General features: G+C 42.1%; 1 protein-coding gene across 1 annotated transcript; it reads left to right on the forward strand.

Annotated features, from left to right (window-relative positions):
• The first annotated feature begins 209 nt into the window (after positions 1 to 209).
• Positions 210 to 21673, forward strand: E2F7 (E2F transcription factor 7). The gene is made up of 12 exons (XM_071766396.1): positions 210 to 523; positions 3775 to 4050; positions 5399 to 5567; positions 7943 to 8224; positions 8843 to 9001; positions 9998 to 10135; positions 12873 to 13067; positions 13646 to 13730; positions 14296 to 14815; positions 15666 to 15936; positions 17076 to 17500; positions 18768 to 21673. The coding sequence occupies exons 1-12, from the start codon at positions 443 to 445 to the stop codon at positions 18933 to 18935; spliced, it is 2769 nt and encodes a 922-aa protein (XP_071622497.1). The 5' UTR covers positions 210 to 442; the 3' UTR covers positions 18936 to 21673.
• Positions 21674 to 21882: the final 209 nt, after the last annotated feature.

A 21882-nucleotide genomic window follows, 5' to 3' on the forward strand; every position in this document is an offset into this window, starting at 1 on the left:
AAAGGAGCGAAGCGCAGAGGCGCGGGCGGGAGCTCCGGTCCCGCGCCCCCGCCGCCGCGCGCGCCGCCCGGACCCCGCACGCTGATTGGCCGGGCGGGCGGCAGGAGCGCCCCGGAGAGCCGCCCGTGATTGGTCAGATTGCTGCACTGAGGGGTCTGAGGGCGCCTGGCGGGAGCGGCGCTGCCGTGAGCCCCCCGCACGTCCCCCCCCCCCCATCCCGCCGAGGTGAGGGCGCGGAGCCTTCGCGGCCTCAGGGGCCGGGGCGGCCGCTGGATGCCCGCCCGACAGCCCGCCCTCCCCGCCTTCTCCCTAGAAGCGTAGCCCCGAGCTGCCGCTCTCTCCTGTCCTCCCGCCGAGGAGGAGGGGGAGGAGGTGGAGGAGGAGAAGGAGGGGAGCGGATCGCTCTTAACGTCCAGGCTAAAAAACTCTTCTGGCTTTGCAGATGGAAGTGAGCGTCCTGGCGCTGCGAGACCTGGCCGGGGGCCGGCCGAGGCGGCGGAGCCGCGCCGAGAGGGCACAGAAGGTGAGCGGGCACGGGGGGTTGGTCGGGCGGGGGGTGTTCGATCCGTCCTCAGCGCCGAAGGGTTCCCTCACGCTTTGCCCTGCCTCTCCTGCTGCGGATCATCACGGCGGTCCCGGCGCGGCGTGGAGCTCCGGGGAGGCGGCCGGAACCGCGGAGGGTTTGTTTGGCCGCCCCCTCGGGCCGGAGTGAGCTGAGCCCGCGGTGCCCTGGCCCCATGAGCGTAGGAATGCACGGCCCTGGCCCGCGGGGCTTCGGGGTGGCTCTGGCCAAGCATGTGGCCCGGGATCGTGACCCCGTGGCAAAGTTTGGGGTGCTGTCCCAAAACGCTACCCGGTCTGTCCTGCTGTGTGGACCCCTAACCTGTCCACCTGCTTGTGTGTCCCCCGCCACTGCCCTGCTAAAAAGACAATCCGGTACCAACACCCCTGCCTCACGCCGCTGTTGTCAGTAACTCGAGTGATTACACTGTGGCATTGTTCCCAGGGAAACAGTTTCCAGCCTTCATTTAAGAACTTAAACTCAGTTTGCAATCTCGAGCATCCCAGTGGCTGCCAGCAGGTAAGGTGGAGGGGACTTTTGTACAGACTCAGGGTTCAAAAGCTACCCGATGCCAGGCCTAACACGACGGGGGAATAGTATAGACCTGTTATTTAACAGCAGTTTGACAATACTGATGTAAGTCGGCTATGCTTGCGTTCTGTATGCCTGTATCCATAGCGTGGTGTTCCTAGGTCAAAAGGTTAAACAGTGCTACTGAGCAAGGAGCAAACTTACCAATCCTCTCCTGAGCCAGCAGGAGATAGCGTGTCCTAGCCTTGGGCATCCTGATCAGTAATGCCTCCTGAACTAGACCCCATTTATGACCTGTTCATGTTCAAACTGAGCCCTCCAAAGATCACATGGCTCTTGTCAGGCTCTGTTAGATAATAGTTTTGATTTCTTCTTACATACTAAGTTTATTAAGCATACCTTTCCTGTCCTCTTGCTTCTGTAAGGCATCTCTGCTTGGATCAAAGTGAATCTCATACTTCTATCAACTGCATTTGTGGTTTTGTGGAGTACAGCTAGCAGTTCATGGAGCACTGAAGCTACTGAAAAAAAAAGAGGAGTTAAAAACACTTCTTACCTTAGTAATTAAGGTAATTGCGATATCCAAGAAATAAAGACCTGAAAAGTTGGTGGTAGATATGTGTTTCTCACATAGGGCCACCACTTTTTTTCCTTGAACAAATATGAACATTTGAGGCAGGGGAACAGCAGGTGACTTCAGCTGCCCTCACTGCAATAATCATTTAGCACCACCCATAGTGAACAGCAGCTTGAGGGAAAGGTGGACTTCCCCCATTACAGGTTAAGTGTTGGTTCATTGCCAAGTGTGAAATTGCAATAATATATTGAGTGCCAACTCTATGTAAATATATGTTTCAAGAAGTACCATGGCCTCTAAATTGACCCCTATTTATCACAGTGTAGTAAGTTACAAATGGCTGTTAATTGCAAAAGGACATAAATTTTTTGGGGGTAATTCATATGCGAATGTATGCAGGAAGTGCTCTTTGTCAGTGCCCAGAGCACGGGTGCTTTAGATGTGTCAAATTTGTTTCCAATTTGAACAGAACTGGCACTTTTGCTACAGAAACACTCCTAGTAAAAGCAAGTTTTAGTTGTTACTAGAACTTTTCTGCTTTCTACTGAGACTGTACCTGGTAAGATGATACTTTGAATCACTTATTTAAATCAGCTTATGGTAGCAGAATTGCTCGAAATAAACAGCAAAACTTAGTTTGGGGAAGGTCTTATAGCAAGCCAATAGTAGCATTTTCTTCCAGGCTATATTCCGTTTCAGAACTGGATTTCTTGCAGCACAAAATAAACCACATAACAATATCTTGCCTCAAAGTTGTCATACTATATTTTTTAAACTTATTTTGAAAAAAGAGAAAAAAAAGTCATAGTCTTAGCCTGAGCAAGGCTTGCTCAGTTTGAGATCAACACCAGAAAAGACACAGCTAGGCTGAAAAGCAAACAACTTCAAGCCCAACGCGTAGTTTAAAAGCAGTTTGCTGTGGTACCAAAGACTTCACTCCCAGTTCCAGCCAGTTATAAGATCTGCTAGCTTTCTGATGATAATCTGTTTACTTCCTCTCAATTCATTCAAGGTGCATGTAATTATTTCAAGGGACTAAATCTAGAAACCACTGAGCAATATTAGCTAGAGTTCCAAAAGACAGTGTCCTGTTTATAGGGTATTAAGTAGAATTAAGTGATAGCTGGACTATCTTAGAACAGAATAGTGATCTCCCAGGGCAAAAAACAGTGAAACTTTCTGTATGAGCATTTCCTAAACCATTCCTGATCCCGGTTTAGGATGCCTGAACTGCAGTTTTTGATATCCTGCAAAGAAAACTACTGATTTCTTTGGAGTCCTGTCTGCTTCGTTCCTTTATGCTATTTGCACTCAGACGAGTGTGAAGTAGTGTCTCTTGTTGCTCAGAAGCAGATCTCTGAGCTCAAGGATATCATTGATGATTTCTTCAGTCAGTCCCTTGAAGTAAATTGATCTGTAGTGATAATCTTTGCAGTAAGAGGAAGGGGTAAAATTGGGCCCAAATTGAAATATGAAAAAAGTTTGATTGCAGTTGGGGACAGGAGGGAGTTGAACTTGATTCAAAGAATGACAAAAATAAGCTGATGAATTAGATTTTTCCTTCTAGCAGCTCTTAGCTGTAGCTGTGTAGCTGTGTCCCCTAGCTGTAGCTAGGGATGTTTTCCGAGCTGTTTTGAACAATTGCTTCACTTGCACATGAAGTTACATCCACTTTAGTTTAGAACATGTTCTGACAGGCTAAACTGCATCCCCAGCAAGGCTTTCCATCAGGGGACCTTTCAAGCATGTGTTTTCTTGCTAAGTCTAATGTGACTGATGCATTGTTTCAATTTTGATCCAAGTTGGTGGCTAATGTTTCTGGTCAATACTTGTAATATCAGTCAGTTATAAAGTCTGGCAGGCCACAAGCTGCACTGGTTGACCTCAAGTTCTGTAACTCAGGCCTGTGTCTCTTATGTGCTGCCTCTAGTACACCAGCATGAAGAACATTTTACCTCTTCCAACAAAGGGAGAACTTTGCTAAAGAAAGCTGAGTGCCAAGGCCTGAGTCACTACAATTACCTTCGTAAGAACAATTAAATTGATTGTTGGACTGTTTTCTTTCCTGTTGTGTCTTTTGTTGAAAACTTTTTGTTTTCAATAGGAAAACATATTGCATCGATCCAGGATGGCCCCAAACACTCCCATCAAGAATCAGCCAGTGGATTTATCAAAGCAAAAAGGCTGCACCCCAGAAAGAAATCCAATGACACCTGTTAAGCCCATTGACAGACCTCAGCCTGATCCCTGGACCCCCACTGCTAACCTGAAGATGCTTATTAGTGCTGCTAGCCCTGACATGAGGGACAGGGAAAAGAAGAAAGAGCTCTTCAGACCCACAGAAAACAATGAGCAGAGCAACACACCTGATTCATTACAGGTAAGAATTGGAACATGATCACCTTTTGTTGAGTTAGGATTCAGACCTTCCTTAAGTTGTTCCCACTGGCGCTTTGTTCCCTATGGAAAACTGCAGAACTGTAAAATATGCCCAAGGATAGTTGCCTACACAGCATTAACTGGGCAGTAGGACTTTCACAGACTGAAAGGAACTGTTGCAGTGGTAGCTTACCCAAGGCCCTTCAAGAGCCTGGATACTTAATAGGACAGTGAAGAAGGTAGAGTTTAAGTGTGTCATTTTCCCCAGCTTAATTACTTCTGACACTATTTTTTGAACTGCATTGGAAAGAAAATATCCATATAATTTTAAACAGGCAGAATTTTCAAAAGTGATTTGATAATAGTGATGGCATCTTTTTTAAGATATTTTTGAAATCTTACATCTAATATTTATTACATCAAATATTTTCTAGTTAATAAAATGTATATAAAATTACGTGTGGGGAAAACTAACTTACAAAAGGCATGAATGTGTTGCTGTAAGATTACTGTTATTTCCATAACATACAAAACTGAAAGAATTCAATCAGAGCAACAGCCTGCCAAAAGGTCACTTAGTTACAACCAGGAAAGGGCACTTAAGATCTCCCAAGTGAGGAAACCTGGGTTTCAACAGTTGCCACCACTCTCAGCTTCTCTTTGCCTGAAGGGCCCCCTCGCTTCTTCTTTCACACAGAAGCTAACCCCAAAAGTTACCAGTGCAGAAAATCCTTTGTCATTCACATTTTCTGGGGTTTGCTTAATAATTGAACATACCTCTTCACACATTCTTGCTAACATCTTAAGCAGAATTTGCTTAAGCTAACAGCATAAGTTTAAGGTTCAGAGACTGGCTGTTGCTTTTTATATCTTTGCATCATGCCCCCTCCCCAACCCCCATGTTCTTAAAGCTACAGAGGCACTGTAAAGAGTAGTAAAATATCTTGGAAGAGGTTTTGCAGGAGCTCTTTGTTGGCTTGTACATCTAGTTTATTAGATCCACAAGTGTTTGAGGGGATATTCTTCCTTCTCTCAGAAAGTCATACTGCTCCAAGGAAGATCTTACTTGTCTGCTAGTCATGGGTATTTGGTCTTTCTTGAGAATAACCATTATTTTATGATCTTGCAGAGAAGAGTTTTTCTGTAGATATTCTGTATAATGAATTACAAAGAACTTGCAATCAAAAGTGTATAACCAAAGTAGTCTGTATCTGCAAGGAGTCTATGTTTTTTTTTCCTTATTAGAAAGTCTTAGCTTAAATATTGCTGACATCTGTAATATGCCTCACTTAGCTATGCCTTGCTTCTAAAGCTCAGCACTAAAAGGATAACATTTATTTTTTGAACAGTATGATATTGTAGATGACTGCACAGTTGATGAATTTGAAAAGCAGAGGCCCAGCAGAAAACAGAAAAGCTTAGGACTCCTGTGCCAAAAGTTTCTAGCTCGCTATCCAAGTTACCCACTGTCAACAGAGAAAACAACAATTTCTTTGGATGAAGTGGCTTCAATTCTTGGTATGTAAAAATGCAAAATGGGGTAATTCATCACCTGAAGTAACCTAACTGAGGGGCCTTCAAAAAATTATCCTTCTTACAGAATACATTCAAGGTCTACCCTTTCCTGGGTCTGGATACTCTTCTAATCATACTAATCAGGAATTGGAAATGCCTAATATTCCTAAGTGTCTTTACTGCTTGATAACATCTGCCACTTTAAAATGTTCTTTCTGACAGTACTTTTTACTAGATAGATCTATCCTGCAGCTGTTACTGTCTTAAATTTTCAATTTGCTGAAGACTGAAGGAGTTATGAGTTACACACCTGCTGAAGGAGGACTTGTAAACAAACAAACAAAAAGTCAAAATGGAATGTTTGAGGGAACAACCAGAAACCAAGAGATATAGGAACCAGTTGAGTTTACTGCCTGATCTTGGTAATGTGCCTGGCATTATTCCAAGATCTTGCAACTCACCAAGATTATCTTAGCTTTATATATATTTTTTGTAAGGGGGGGTTACCAGGAGACCTGCAAGACTAGCGTGAGAAAGGTTGTAAGAAGGTATCAAGTAGTTTGTTTGCTGAGTCTGCTCTTAAGTTTGGTCTTAGTTAAAAGAGTAATAAGATACCTAAAAGAAGTAATAAAATTAAAAGAGAGGACTCAGCAAGGTCACACCAATAACAGTAAGGTCAGGGTCCTTGGAGAGGTTCTCTCTAAGCTAGAAAAGCTTTACAAAATTGGGTTTAAACCAAATAAATATTATGCCTACCTTTAGAGCTCAGGTATTTAGCAGAAAAGAGACAGCAAAAATTAAAAGTGTTTGTTTTGGGAAGAGGGAGAACAGAAGATGACACCTTCTGAGAGTCTGGCAAGAAAGTCCTTAAAATACTCATTTATTTGCCTTATCAATAAGAAGTGGAAATAGCAGAGAATTCTGATGAAGTAAATAGTTAGATAAATAACTTTCTAAGCAAATTGTTCTTTTAGCTTTTGTAGTTATTAACTTCTGGGCATTATCTTCTTTTCCTTAAATTCTAGAAACTTTGTTTTAAAGCTTACCCTTGGGGATTTTATCTCCCAGAAGGGGCTGGTTTTGTTCTTTTCTCTTTGGTTTCTACTTCCTTGCTTATTTGCATTCACTAACTTCAGAAACCACAAAATTATCCAGTGCTGATGTTGCTGCTCTCTGTGAGACAGACGATGGTTTTAACACAGATTTTGGTACAAATATGTATTGCTTTGTTCACTGAAGATCTATGGAAAGAACACAAAGGGGGCTGTGCTGCTAGTGCCTGGCAGGCATGAGATTATGTGTAGCATGCTGTTTTTTACTGAGTATGTTTCACTCCAAAATCTCCACACACTTACAAATACTTCATTACTTCTTGTAGTATCTGTTTGAGACTGGTAAGTATTATCCATATTCTCCAGATGGATAAGCAGATGCATCAAAGCCTCACCTTCCACAGAGAAACCTTTGAAAACCTTTCTCCTCAGCTAGCACTTGTTCTGCTCAGCTGGTGTTAGCTGTTATGGGATTTCTTGTGCCAGTGCTGTCACACTGTAGTGCACTGTGTAATATATAACAGCCATGCTTCAAACAGCACTCTACATGAGTAATGGGGACAGTGAGCAAGGCCTCTAGCCTTTTCATATTCAGTCCCCAACTTTGCTCATGCCAGCCAGCCTAAACCCAAGTTGGAGATATTTCATAGAGTTCCCATTTGTGCTAAGCCAGCCAGCACCAAGGACTCATTTCTGCTGCATTTGGGAACAGTGATTCTCATTCTTCACTGGTTTAGACCCTGTAAAGCCTTTGTTGCTCCTTCACTTGGAACATGCTTAGCAAGTAATTGTGCTATTGGAAAGGCAAGTGGAGGAACAGACTCTAACAGTTTCCTGTAGGAACAGACTTCTATAACTACCCTGAGTAGGGCTCAGACTCTTTCCTGCCCTCTTTTTCATACAGAAACAGGCTTGTGTACAGGTCTGTGTCTGAGCTCTGAAGCTCTTTGACAAAAAGAGGCAACATGCTCTGGAAGCCTCAGGGAAGTCTGAAAACGTCTTAGTGAGTGAGACTGGGGAAACTGCTATCAGTTCCAATCCATTCTAAATACCATGTGGGTGCTTTAAGCCAAAGCTTTAAATGCTGGGGCCAGCATTTAATAAATAGACAAAGAATGTCATACCATGGGACTTGCTATATGTAACTCGGTTCTTAATTGTGTAAATTTAGATGGATCTAATGTAATGTGCTCAGGTGAACAGTGAAAAACATGTTGTGAACACCCAGTATTAGAGAACAGTCTGTTTTCTGATCTGCTTCTGCTGCAGAGCAGATTAAAACTAGATATGCACATCCACATCTTTACTTGCCCCCACTTGAAACAGGAGTTGAGCGCAGACGAATTTACGATATAGTGAACGTCCTGGAGTCCTTGCAGTTGGTCAGTCGTGTGGCCAAGAACCAGTACTCTTGGCATGGCCGGCACAACCTGGATCAGACTCTGAAGATGCTTCAAGAAGCAGGAGAGCTGCAATATGGAGAGCTAATGGCCTTCCAGCACAAGGAGCAGGACTTGGAGCACAAATTTGGAGAACAGAAAAAGGAAATTATTACCGATTCGCAAGACAGCCCATTACCGGAATTTTCAGAATCAGATTGTACCTCTGGTAAGATAATTAATGTGTGTGATGTGATCCACAGACACAAGTTTCTTTCTCCAATTTATTATGTAGTTTTTTCCCTTGCTTTGCTTTTAAATTAAATAATAATTAAAAAAATTACTCTTTGCGAAAAGGTGCTGAATTCACCACAGAGGTGGCAGAATACTTCCTTCTCTCCTGTCCCTAGCATAGTTCTCAGAACTGCTTTTTCCCTCTGTCCTACAGACTGGCAGGAACTTCTGCCAAATACCCCAGTACTTCTTCCCCACCTGTACCTGACAGAAGGTACCATCTGCCATTTATCCACTGTTGACATGCTGTCTATACAATATATGCTGGTAAAAAAGTCCATTGGAGTCACAAGATTCTAGTGGTGCAAAACTGTAACATAACATAGAATCATCTTTGGAATATGACTTTCTAGAAGCCCTTTTTGCAAGCTTTAAGTTTTATTGCCTTTTGAAGAGAGACTTCTGTCTGCATTATTCAGTTATTTACTGCCTTTTCAAAAGATTTCTGTTTTCAGACCAGGAATACTTCACCATTTTTGTGTGTGAGAAACTTTCTTGCCAGTTTTCTGGCTGGGATGGATGACATATGCTAAGGGTATTATTTGTATCACAGCATCTGCAAACAGCAGAAAGGACAAGTCATTGCGGATTATGAGCCAAAAGTTTGTCATGCTGTTCCTTGTCTCCAAGACCAAGATAGTCACTCTGGACATTGCAGCAAAGATACTGATAGAAGAAACCCAGGATACAGCGGACCACAGTAAATTCAAAAGTAAGATGGCTGTTGAAAGGTGAATCTCTTGGTCAGTGAGTAGAGAAAACAGGGGCATGTAGATAAAAGCAAGAGTAGATCAGGAATCTTTTGGATAAATATGGTTTGCTGGTTTTTTTAATGGCTTGTGAAAACAGATGTTTGAGTAGGGAAGAGTCAGTTTGACAACTGTCACCCAAGTTTTAGCTTCAGAATGAAGCAAAATCTTTTCTTCTTGTTTGTTTGACTTTTTTTCATATTTAAACCCTGTCTCCTGTCCCATTCTGAATGATGTTTCAGAACACGTTACCTCTTTTCATTCCAAAAATCTTTCATGGCTGGATGGCAGTTTGCTTTTCAGTCATTTGGAATTAGTAATTAGATCCCTTTGACAAGATGGAAAAACTCAACATTAGCAAAAAAAATCTTCTAAAATAAAGAACTTTGTCTTAAGTCTTTAGAGTACTTTTAAAATAAAGTGGTTTTATTTCAGTCTTAAAATCCTACCCCAAATATCAGGAGGGATGTGAGAAGTCTAGGTGGGCAACCTGCAGCTATCATGTTCAGCTCAAATATGTTATTTATTGTAGTCACAGAGGTTTTTCTAAGAGTGCTACATTTTTAAGATGATAAGTATATGTACTTTTGTGATCAGCTATACATTTATGTGCTTCTTGCCCACAAGTGCTTGTCTTTCCCCTATATGGAAGTAGCTGCCTCGTCTGGGCAAGCTGATGATGTTATCACTCCCTAACCCATTTCCATCAAAATGAGGTAGGTGTGGTTAAACCTGAGCAGCTGAGATAGGTGAGCAGCTAAGACATGAAGAAGCAGTGACAAGCAGGTGGGAGCTGGCATGGCAGATTTCACAGAAGGGGGCTTAAATCCATCCCATTTGTTTTACCCACCCTGTTTATGAACGATGTGCTGATATTCCTGAATGAAATGACCACGTAAATATGCACTGTATGCATCGTAAAGGTGACTGTCTGGACTATTTCTGTCATTTCTTGCTAGCAAAGGTGCGAAGGCTGTATGATATTGCCAATGTTCTCACCAGCCTAGGCTTGATCAAGAAAGTTCACGTCACTGAGGAACGTGGAAGGAAACCAGCCTTCAAGTGGATTGGACCTGTGGAATTCCCTGGAAAGACTGGTAACTTACGTAGTTCACATCTCCTTTCTTGTTGTTTTGACAATTCCTTCCCAAGTGGCAGATAATAGGTTGTTTTCTGTGTGTAAAGAATAGTTTATCATTCATTGTCCATCCTGTGGTTATTAACTGCTGGACAGCCCAACATTTGCCCTTGTTAGACTTTACACTGAAGGGGTGCAACTGTGAAGAAATTTTGAAGGATACTGTGTCTTGCTCATATTTTTCACACTGATTTACATAACTGTATGTGTAACTGGATGGATTGCAGAGCAATGGTAGATAATGCCTACATTTCCAAACCTGGGTCTCCACAGCTTTTCTGGGCTGCAAAATCTCAGTAGTTCTGCCATAACTAGAGAGTCAATTATTGCCTTTGTAAGGGGATTTACCGAGTTAGAACAGGGCTACTTTTTACATGTCTCCTCAAACTGAAGGTTTGTTTCCAAAGAAGGGGGCAGTGGGCCAGAGCATCTCTGTAAGCTGCTTTGGGCTTTGGGTTCTATGATCATTACTTGGTATATGAGGTACCAGAGCTATGAGCAAATAATGGGATGCATTTGTCCCAGAGGGGGAAAAGGATACTGGGGCAGGAGTAGGCAGGGATCATTGATAGGGTTTTAAACTAGATTTGAAGGGGGAAGGGGGCAATTATAGGCCAGTCAGTGATGAGCAGTGGAAGTGCTTGTTGTGACCTGAGAAACTCCAAGTAGGGGGTAGACCCCTCCCATGCAGGAAGGTACAGCAGCTAAAATGCATTTATGCTAATGCACGTAGCATGGGCAATAAGCAGGAAGAGCTTGAAGCTCTTGACCAACAAGAAAACTATGATATAATTGCTCTTACAGAAACATGGTGGGATGCATGAACCCAGAACTGGAGTTCTGGGTTAAATGGCTATAGGCTGTTTGGAAGGGATAGGCAGGGAAGGAGAGGAGGGGGTGTGGCCCTCTGTGTGTCTTGACTTGAGCATCTTAATGATGGTTATGATAGGGTTGAATGCCAGCAAGGCAGATATCATAGTAGGGGTCTGTTATAGGCCACCCATCCATCAAGAGGAGGTTGATGAAGTGTTCTATAAGCAGCTGGGGAAGGTTTCAGATTCGCTTCCTTCTGTTCTTATGGGAGACTTCAACTTACCAGGTGTCTGCTTGAAATATAATACTGCAGTCAGGAAGCAGTCCCAGAGATTCTAACAGAGCTGGTGACTGAGACAACTAGGGAAAGCTCAATGCTAGATCTGCTGTTTGTGAACAGGGAGGGACTAGTGGGAGATGTAAAGGTTGGTGGTCATCTTGGACAAAGTGATTGTGAGATGGTTGAGTTTTCAGTTCTTGGGGAAGTAGGAGGGAGGTCAATAAAACTTCTTCTCTGGGCTTCTGGAGGGCAGACTTTGATAAGTTCAGAAGATTGCTCAGTGGTATCCCCTGGGATATAGTCCTCAAGGACAAAGGAGTTCAGGAGGGATGGACAATCCTCAAGAGGGAAATCCTTAAGGCACAGGCACAAAATGTACCTGTGCATCTTAAAATGAGCCGGCGTGGTACAAGATCATCCAAGGAGCTTTGGGCAGAACTCAGAAAAAAAGGAAAGTCTATTGGCTATGGAAGGAAGGGCAGGAAACTTGGGAAGATTACAAAGTTACTGCAAAGATATGTGGGAAGAAAATTAGAGAAGCCAAAGCTCAGCTTGAATTAAATCTGGCCAGTATCATTAAAGATAATAGGAAAAGTTTTTGTAAATATACCTGGCGGTACTGGTGACAGTCAGCTTAATATGAGTCTGCAGTGTGCACAGGTGGCCAAGAAGGCCAGTGGCATCCTGGCTTGTATTAGGATCTCTGTGGCCAGCAGGAATAGGGAGGTGATCATCCCTCTGTACTCAGCTCTGGTGAGGCCCCATCCTGAGTCCTGTGCTCAGTTCTGGGCACCTCACTATGGGACGGACCCAGAAGTGCTGGAGCGTGTCCAGAGAAGGGCCCTGAGGCTCATGAAGGGCCTGGAGCACAAGTCCTGTGAGGAGAGGCTGAGGGAGCTGGGGGTGTTCAGTGTGGAGAAGAGGAGGCTGAGGGGAGACCTTAGAGCTCTCTTCAACTACCTGAAGGGAGGTTGGAGCGAGGAGGGAAACGGCCTCATCTCCTTAGTGACTGTGATAGGACCGGAGGGAACGGATGGAAGCTGTGCCAGGGGAGGGTTAGGCTGGATGTTAGGAAACATTTTTTCACTGAGAGGCTTGTCAGGCATTGGAATGGCCTGCCCAGGACAGTGGTGGAGACATTTAAAAGGCTTTTGGACCTGGTCCTTAGGGACATGGTTTAGTAGCTACATTATAGTGTTCATCAAAGGTTGGACTGGATGATCTTGGAGGTCTCTTCCAACCTAAACATTCTGTGATTCTTTGATTATTCTTGGCCAGAGCAAAGGAAAACTCTTTGCTGATCCATTTGGGTCAGGCTAGTGCCAGGACCAAGTGAAAGCAAGGAGTAGTGTTAATGCTATCTTAGTATCCTTTCTCCTCCTGGAGAGGAGGAGAGTGTAGTGCACAGCAGAGTGCACAGCACAGCTGCTGCTATAACTGCCATGAAGTGAAAAGGAAGGAAGACCTTGTCTTGTCTAGCAGTGCTTACCAAGCTTAGATCTGCTTCAGTGTAGTGGGATTTGAGATGGGATAAAGGTTTCCTCTCCTCTTATAGCCAAGTTTATTCCCAGAAGGACTGTTGTGCCAAATTGTGTTCCTACAGATGAGCCAAGAGGACATAGCCCAAAATCTGATCCTCTGACAGGGACACAGAGTGGAGCTCACGCCCCATCTCATATCTGTGCTACTGGAAAGCAAAGGTTTACAAGTCATGCTTCATTTAGCTGCACACAGCCTTGTGAAGGGACAAAAAGGAATGTCACTTTTGAGCCAAACAGCCCACAACAAGAGAGGCAAGGTAACTACTAAGAAAGCATGTTCTTCTGTATGCCACTCAATCTGCTTAATTAAATTTGTGAATTGCCCTTGAAAGATGCCTGTGTTTTTAATGTCCACATGATGAGACCCTCCAGTCAAGTGTCTAAACTTAGATGAGATGAATCTGGGCCATACTACCTAGAGTCTGCAATTTGTTTTCTGAGAAATGTTTCTGTTCTCCACTAACTGCAACTATACTACAGTTTCTTCTGTTATAATTTGGTAGAGATAAAGAAACATTCTTTAGCCACAAGAGCTTGCTTTATTTTATGGTTTCTAATATACAGTGAAATTTACTGTAATAATCTAGTGGATAGCTGGTAAAATAGATAAAGCAATTAAAGTGTTTTCCAGTTTCCTATTACAGGAGATGATGATATCAAGCACTTCTCCAGTGGGACTGTGAGCTCTGAGTGTCTTGTAGGTCTTGGCTCTGGCTGTTAAATGAATGTTATAAAAATGTGCCAAGATAGAAGAATTACATCATTTTATATAGCCAGTATCAAAATATGCTTGGTAAACCTACCTGTTACTCATTGAATGTTCTATTTTTTTCAGCCTGCATTGTGAATCCAGATGAATATTGCTCCAAAATGATAAATCTAGCAGCTGCCTGCAGGCAGAAAATAGAGGAAGATACTAGGTAAGTTGATGTTAAATCCTAACCAGTTTGAGGTTCATGCTTGTCATTTTTAGTCCAAGGTTAGATTCCATTGGTGGACTGAGAGAGAAAACTGGTAGAGTCTCATTATTAATATTTTAATAGTGATCAGGCTCAGTTAGGCTTTTTTATTTTTTTCATGGCCAATTTATACCCACCTGTACTTGTATCGCTGTTGTCTTTTAGCTTTGGCAGTTGTTCAGGTAGGATGAGCAAATTGTGGTTCCATGGAAGAGCCTCACTGTCATACCAGTGGGTCTTCTTCACACCAATCCTAATTTGAATTCCTTTGTGAATGACTGACTATAGTCAATTGTTCTGCAAAAAACCCAAAGCAAACCAAAACAACAAAAAAAAAAGTGGTTAAGTTCATGTATGTGTTATTACAAACAATAAAATGTGACTCTCCTTGAAATGTATGTAAAGTATTATGAGGGGGAATTTTTCCACATTTTTGTCCAACAATGTACATGCTTGCTTTTAAGGATAAAATAAGGATTTAATTTTGGACTAAATGTTTTTCTTCTTTTCATTACTTTGTCTTTAGGAATAAAGCATGTGCCACAGAAACGATATCAAATTCAGCAAGGAACCCAAGCATAACCTCAGCTCTCTCCCTCCTTACAGTTCCTGGGGACTCTGATTTTTGCATCAACCCTTTGCCTCAGGCAGTTTTCCCTGTGGTTCATGCAGATGTGCCAAACCTCTTGCTACCTAATGGCATTAGCAGCCACACTTCACATCCTTCCACGCTAACAGCCTCCAAAACAGAAGATGGAAAACCTACCCTGCTCCCCAACCAACCTTTCCTATGCTTCCCCTCTTCATCCCTTTTTATGTTGTGTGGTGGTCTTCAGGAAAATAACTTGAGGGAGACTCTGCCCACCACAGGAGATGTGGGAAGCAGGAGGGCTGAAGCTCAGGCCTCTGTACCTCCAGCTGCCTGCCAGAAACGCAGCTCCCACAAGTGTGCATCACCCTCTGCACCTCTAGGTGATGAAGAGCCAGCTGCTAAAAAGCAGACCATGGAACAGAGTGATGTGCCCCTCTCACTTGTAGTACCTGAGGTAAAGAAGTTAATTTCATTGTCACTGAGGCTTCTTGTTAGCAAGGAAAGGCTTTTGCCCAAGACAGTGTTTTCAGAAGTGCAGTGCAGTGAAGGTTCACTACGGCATTCCTGTTACAAATAGGAATGATGCCTCTCACATTTTTATAAAGTTGTAAGGGTGCTGTGCAAACAAGTATGGGTGTTAATTGGGAGATATTTTTACACTAGTGCAGTAAAATGGAGTGTAATTGCTTTGCATAGTGTAGTGATGGTCAGCTGTTCTTTGCATTCCTTGTCTTCAACAAAACAGTCTGCCAGAGAGGAAGAAATCAATGTTACTTATTACTCCTCACCTTCCTCTATTAGCTTGGGCTTTCCCACACAGCAGTATCATTGCTTACTCTGCTGACTACAGCAAATGTGATTTTTCTTTCCCCTAAGTTACAAGCCTGTGTTCCTCTCTCTTCTGCCCAGTGCTGCTCACAGCAGGCTGCTGAGAGAAGAAATGATGGTAAAGGTAAAATGCATCTATCTCACTGCTTTCTTAACTACTGAAAATGGGGGTCAGGCTCAAGGTCATATCAGTGTTTGAACAGAAGCCATTTGAAATAGGTTTTTTTCATTACTGATAAAGAAAAAGGAATCCCCAGGGTCAGGTATTTCTTACCTAGTGTCTCCAAGTGTTGAAAGTGAATGACTAGTATTGCTCTTCAAACCCTCAAATAAATTTTTAACTTGATGACTTGCTAATGAGTTTTGTGCTGCCCCTTTGCACACAGATGTACATTTTACTCCACAGCTGAGGAAAGTGCATGACTGTGGTTTTTTTTTAGTTTGGACTCATCATTTCCTCTTTTCATTTTGCTTAGAAGCCTTTTGAGTCACCCAAGGCAGAATCTACTCCAGGAAGTGACTGTACCTCTGTTCACCATCTAGAAGCTTTTAATCTTGACTTCACAGTTCCTGCTGCTTCTGAAGCTGAAGACAAGGAGTCTACTAAGTCTTTAGATTCCCAGGAGCAAGAAAAATGGTCTCAGAATAAAAACCCTGATGAACCTTCTTCAGAAAAAGAGTACATCTCTAAAGAAAATACCAACCAACCTTTCCTACCACAGTATCTTTATGTTCAACCTACTCCTGGTAAGGATAGCCATGAGGCACTTGAATTTCTGCATCTGTTCACTGAACTCTTTAAACAGGGAGACCTGCAGATATGTGAATAAGTCTATATTTGTCAGTAAATCTGTCAGCAATTCTTTTGACTCCTGATGAACTGTTGCTTCTGTGAAAATACAGACATTTTTCTGAGGTACTCAAATGTTAATAGAGATGAGTAATGTGGGGTTTGCATGCTTGTATATGTGCAGCAAAAAAGAAACTTTTCCAGTATTCAACACTCAGAGGAGCCGCATGTATAGATTTGGCAGTAAGTCTGCCAGAATAGTGCAATAGCCTCCCTGGAGTGGGTGAATTTAGTCATCCAAAAATTTTGTACTGTCTACAGTAGTGTAGCCAGTCTTGTTCATAGTACACAGTAAGGGTGGGGAAGAAGTAGCTGAAAATGCTACAAGAAGATTTCATGCCCACTGTTTTCCATGCCTGCGTTTGTGTGGAGTGGATGAGTGCTCTTTGGGAACAGTATATGAGTGGTGGCAGATTTCCATGACTACTGCTTTAGTATTTGATTCAGTTCAGGCTGGAGTCTGTAAGATTTCATGTATAGGATGGGGATGGCTCAGTTTGAAAGCGTTGATCCTTTTGTTTTGCAAGGTCAGATAAACTCAGAACTAGAGCAGCTCTTGTTTCAAAATGGTATGTCAGCCATTCTTAGGAAAATTAGCATCTTTGGGTATATCTTTGTGGGTGTTTTCCTGCTTGTTTTTTCCCTTATTAAAAGCAATGCATATATTTTCATATAGCAGGGTATATGATTTCCGTTAGAACAGAAGAGTTTGTTTTAGCCAAGATGTTTCTTGTAAATGTAGCTAGAAGCAGAAAACAGCAAGGTTTGTGGTTAGTACTTAATATGAATAAAGTAAAAGAATGCAGATCTAGTAAGCAAGCTGTAAGAGAGATGGAAGAAAGTAAGCTTGACAAGACTCCCAGGTTTGTGACAGTTTGCTTCCTTTTTTTCTTTTCTTTCTTTCACAGCTTTCTTCCTGGGTAGCCTGTCTCTTTTTTTGTTGTCATGCTTCTTCCCTGCTTTGGATGAAGCTATAATAGCTTAATTCCAATTTGTCAACCGCATTCACGCCTTGCTTTTTCTCTCTTTGGTTTAGGATTAAGCAGTTTTAATTTCCTGTTCACTGCAAACCAAGCCCCTGGTGCTATCAACCTGGCTGCAAGCCAGTTACCTTCTCTGAGCATCCCCTGTGTTGTGGTTCCATCAGCAGCCTTGGCTTCCATCCCTCTCATCTGTTCTTCCACAGTCACCAGTCCTCTTTCTCCAGTTCATGACGGCTCCCTCTCAGCTGCCACCTCCAGGAATTTAAGCATCTCTGGCCTGGCATCAGCACCACCTGTTTTCATAGGTGCCACAGCAGTCCTTACTCCTAAAGATTCCCCCTCCCATTCGATGGATCCCCAGCAACCAGCTCAGCCTGCTCTGCACCTGAGTCCAGTGCTTGCAAGGTCTTGCAGTGCTGTCAAACTGGACTCCCCCACATATATGGGGCATCCAATGACCCTTCTGAAGCTTCAGCAGGTAAGAGTGAAAAGTTGCTGAGTGGCAATGAGACATCAGTGCCAGCTCACTGGGACTGAAGGCAGCTTGTGCTGCAGGATGGTGCTGGAGTCTCAGAGTGGTGCTGGGAGCTGGTGTCTTCCCCTTAGTTTTTGTGTTGCCTCTGGAGTGGTGGCAACATTTGGGACAGTGTTAAACACATAGCCAGCATAGCATGCTTAGCCCTGAGCAGTGAATTAGTGATTTTTAAATTCAGGAAAAATTAAAGGGGTTTTGAAAATCTTTATCTTTAAAAATCTTACAGGAATAGAGAAGAAAAAAATAAGTTCCTGGTTTTTTCCGCCAGAAATTCATGTCAGTATTTCCTCCCCATTTGACACTATCATTGTGTGTTATGTGGTGGCTAAAGAACCACACTAGGCACACAGGACTGTTTGTCATGGTTCAAGAACCTGCTTGACTAACACTTCTCAGGTAGTAGTGTCCTGGTTTATCTCTTCCCACCTGTTCTAATCTCTCTTCACTAAATGGAAACAATAGCACCATCAGAACTAGGGGAGAACAATTATTATGGGGTTTGTTGATCTTTTTCATAAAGATATTTTAAAAAATCTAGAAACAGACTTTTTGAGTTAAAAAAGAGAAATTCAAAAGTGAGGAAAGACTCATTTATCTGAAGTACAATGTGTGATGTGAAGCAGTCATGTAACACAGCGTTACCTACGTCTTTACAGCTCCTAGCAGTGACATTTGGACCTATTTTAGCTTACGTACTTAAATCTGTGATTTGTTTTCTGTTGTCTAATACAGTGACAATAGATTGAACTTCTGGAAGTGTAAGAATGTTACTTTATATTTATCTTGTTGGAGCCTTGGAAAAAGGCTGATTGTTAGCCAATCTGATTACAGATACTAACATTAGAGCTTACAGTAAAGTGGTACTTAATATAGAAATGGCCGGGGTTTAGGAGACTAATTTTAGATCTCTTTTGATGCTAACAAATAATGAAAATGAGTGAAACATCAATGAAGGGGAAGAGCCATTTAGGCTAGAGGACAAGGCACATATAAGAATGAATGAGTAATGCAGCAGTGATGTACTGGCAGACAGTTCCAGAACAAAAAGCCAAGGCAAAGCCCATAGTTTTTCATGTGGATCTTCTGAAAAGATGTGTGATGTGGTTCTTTAGAGTAGCAGGGCACAGGGCTTAATGTCTACAAGCTTTCTTCTGTTTGCATGGCTTTGAGGAAACCCTACTGAATCACTTTGGTTTTGTTTCACAAATAGCCTTCATCAACTCCCCCCACTCCCAAGAGTGCACATTATGAGTCATTTTTCAAAAGTCCCAGAAGTCTTGGAGACCCCGGTTCACGGAAGAAAAATGAAGGCAACCAGACAAGAAATGCCAGCTCTGTGCAGAGGAGACTGGAAATCTCTAGTACCAGCCCAGACTAACTCCACTCATTGGAAAGGGTGAGAGGATTGTCCTAGGACCCCATATTGATTCCAAGAGAACTTATCAAGAAGATTGCTTTAAAATGTCATCCCTTCTTGCATGCTTCTCCATTATCTATTCAAGAAGTGGTTCTGCTAACCACCTCTTCACAAATCATTTTTTGTACTGAAAACCTTTTACTGAATTATCCCTTCAGTATTGATGTGAATTCAGATGCTCTGCTTCACATGGCCTTGTGGCCATCAAATTGTATTTGAGGTTTTAATTTGGAAAACTCCCTTTATTGCTGTGAGATGCAAATAGATTTCATTGGGGTCCCCAGTGGTTCTCTTCATAGTTTCAAATGAGATGTCTAGCACTTAGTTGGAGCAAGCTTTTTTATTTTTTTGAGTGTACTCTACTTATCCTAAGTAAACCTGTGGTGAAATTGATAAACTTCCCTAGTTCTGTCAAATCCTGACTCCACAGTGCAGCCTCTTGCTCTTTATTTTGTATGTTGGAGTGGGATTTAGTGCCAAAAAAAAAAAAAAAGAAGATAATAAAAAATTGCAATTTCTGATTAAGGGTAGGATTACTTGAATGACAGTTGGTTGTTGTACAGTTTACCCAGCACTTGTGGTTAGAAAAAACTAATAATAACTTAACACAATACGATTGAATGTATACATGTGAAAAATATTAAGACCAAAATAACTGTGAATTTTAACATCTTTATGTTGTGTTAATGAACTGTAGTAGTCCTTTTATTTTACTCTGAACAAAATGTACAAGTTAGATGTAAAAAATTTAAAACGTGATGCTTAAATAAGTTTTACAAAGTAATCTGAGAGTGACAAGCCACTGGAAGAGCTGTGCTAAGATTTGATCTCCCATTTAAATATATTGTCTAGACTTTATGACCAAGGAATTATGGGAAGCTGTGAACCACATGACCAGATTCAGGCCAACCTGAATCTACCGAAATGCCTCCTTAGCAGTTTACCTAAGTCTACTTAAGGAGGATGTACTTAAGTGCCTAACTCTTCACTTATGTGAATTTCATAACTATTTGATAGTGCAGTTGAGTGTATTTGGAAGCCAAGAGTCTCTTTTTAAAAGATAGGAAGTGTTGCTGTTGACACCACATTACTCTGGATTTTTATCCCACTTGGGGCCAACTTTATCAGCTCCTCTCTCATTGCTACTGGTACTGATTTTCCCAGGGTAGGTACACTGTCAGATGTACTGTGTTGGTCAAGGGAGGCCAGGAGTTTAGGGGTTGGGAATTTGATGGAGTTTTTTATTTTTATAATGAAATGTATTATGAAAATGGATTTTAAGACAGAATTGTAGTGATGCTGGGAATTTGATCAATGTGGCCTTATCTTAGAATAGACCAATAACAGCCTTATAAGGAGGGCTGGTTAGCCCTCGTTGAAAGAAAATTTCTATAGTAGAATTATCATAGGAATTTTCAGGAGTGGTAAAGACAAATCTTCAGACTACATTTTAAAGAAGTTTTGTTTGGGTGCTTTTAAATTACACTACAGTTTTGAAAGTTTACAGGTTTTTAATTCTGAATTGTTTCCTCTTATATGCCCACTTAAATGAATTTAACTTTGAAAAGCAATGTCTAGTTGGCACTGTGCTGCCCCTGCACTTCTGCTGTCATGCATATGTTGCTGTTGAGGCTGCAAACAGGCTGCTAGGGCTCAGGATGGCAGGGTGGATGTCAGTCCTCCAAATATTGTCTTTTCCCCTCTAGTACAATGCAGTCTTTTAGTGAAATGGCAACTGGGAGCAAAGAAGAGGATTAGAACTAATATTGACTCTGCTCCAGTTAAAGCATCAGTGGAAAAAAGAGCCTTGCTTTGTTAGAAATGTTATTCTGTGCCATAACTAACTTAACTATACTTGAAAAATGCAGGGACTGAAAATAGAAATTCAGTTTTCAAATTTCTGCTTCCAGTTTTGAGTTTCTGTAAATCCAGCAGGTCTGGAAACGAGGATCAACTCCCTGATGACCAAAGCTGCTTGGTGGGGCATAGTTGCAAAATCAGATTTGGGCTCGGGAGGAGAGGAGAGTTGATATGCTGTCCTGTTTTCATCAATGCAAAATTCTCACTGAGATAGGTGAGGGGAACTGGAGGAGTGGGACCAGCAGAGCAGCCAAGCAGCAAAGGGATCAATGCTACTTGCAGTACCTGAGCTGCCTCGCCAGACTTGGAATGGAGAAGCACTGGCTGTCAAGAGGGAATGAGTTTATCTTTCCCTTCCCTGAAAGCTAAGTAGAATCAACTAAGAGCAACTCATCACCAAAGTAGCTTTGGAGAAGCAGAATTTGTATTTGCACTGAGCTGAAGTGCATACCCAGGATGTTTTGCAGGGTTTGTGAAAGCTTTCTGTCCCAAGATAGTTGCTCAGGAGGGTGAGTGTATAACTTATACTTGAATCTACCTACCACGTTTACATTTCTGATTGTCTTTTGTAAATTGGTGCTATTTCTGTATTTAAAAGCTGTATTATTAATGTAAAGCTGCTTCCATTTTGTATCTTTGCACTGCTAGTTTAATATAGATATTAATTTTATTGCTGTTTTTAGCCGTTCAGTTGTTAGATGTCTTGCTTTTCCTGCTCTCTATCCTTCTTTTTAGCTGTCTGCATTTTGCTTTACTCTAATCACACTGTTGGGTTGAATATTTTTCACGCTATCTTTTAGCAAAATACTAAACTTTTACAGAATAAAAGTGGAATTAAAGCCAAGGCTGAGGATGTGATTTCAGTATAGAGACCACCCTTGAAAAGAAACATCCATCCACCACACACGTAGGTGAGCAGCTCCTGTTGGATCTGAGCACTGGATGAATAGCAAAGGATGATAACTTGCCACAGTGACCCATGTCCAGCTATTTTATGCAGCATAGACATGCTTCCTGTTCCAACTGGACCAGTGCAATGCAATCTAGC

Source organism: Heliangelus exortis, chromosome 1, assembly GCF_036169615.1.
Source record: "Heliangelus exortis chromosome 1, bHelExo1.hap1, whole genome shotgun sequence".
In the NCBI taxonomy this organism is placed as follows: Eukaryota; Metazoa; Chordata; class Aves; order Apodiformes; family Trochilidae; genus Heliangelus; species Heliangelus exortis.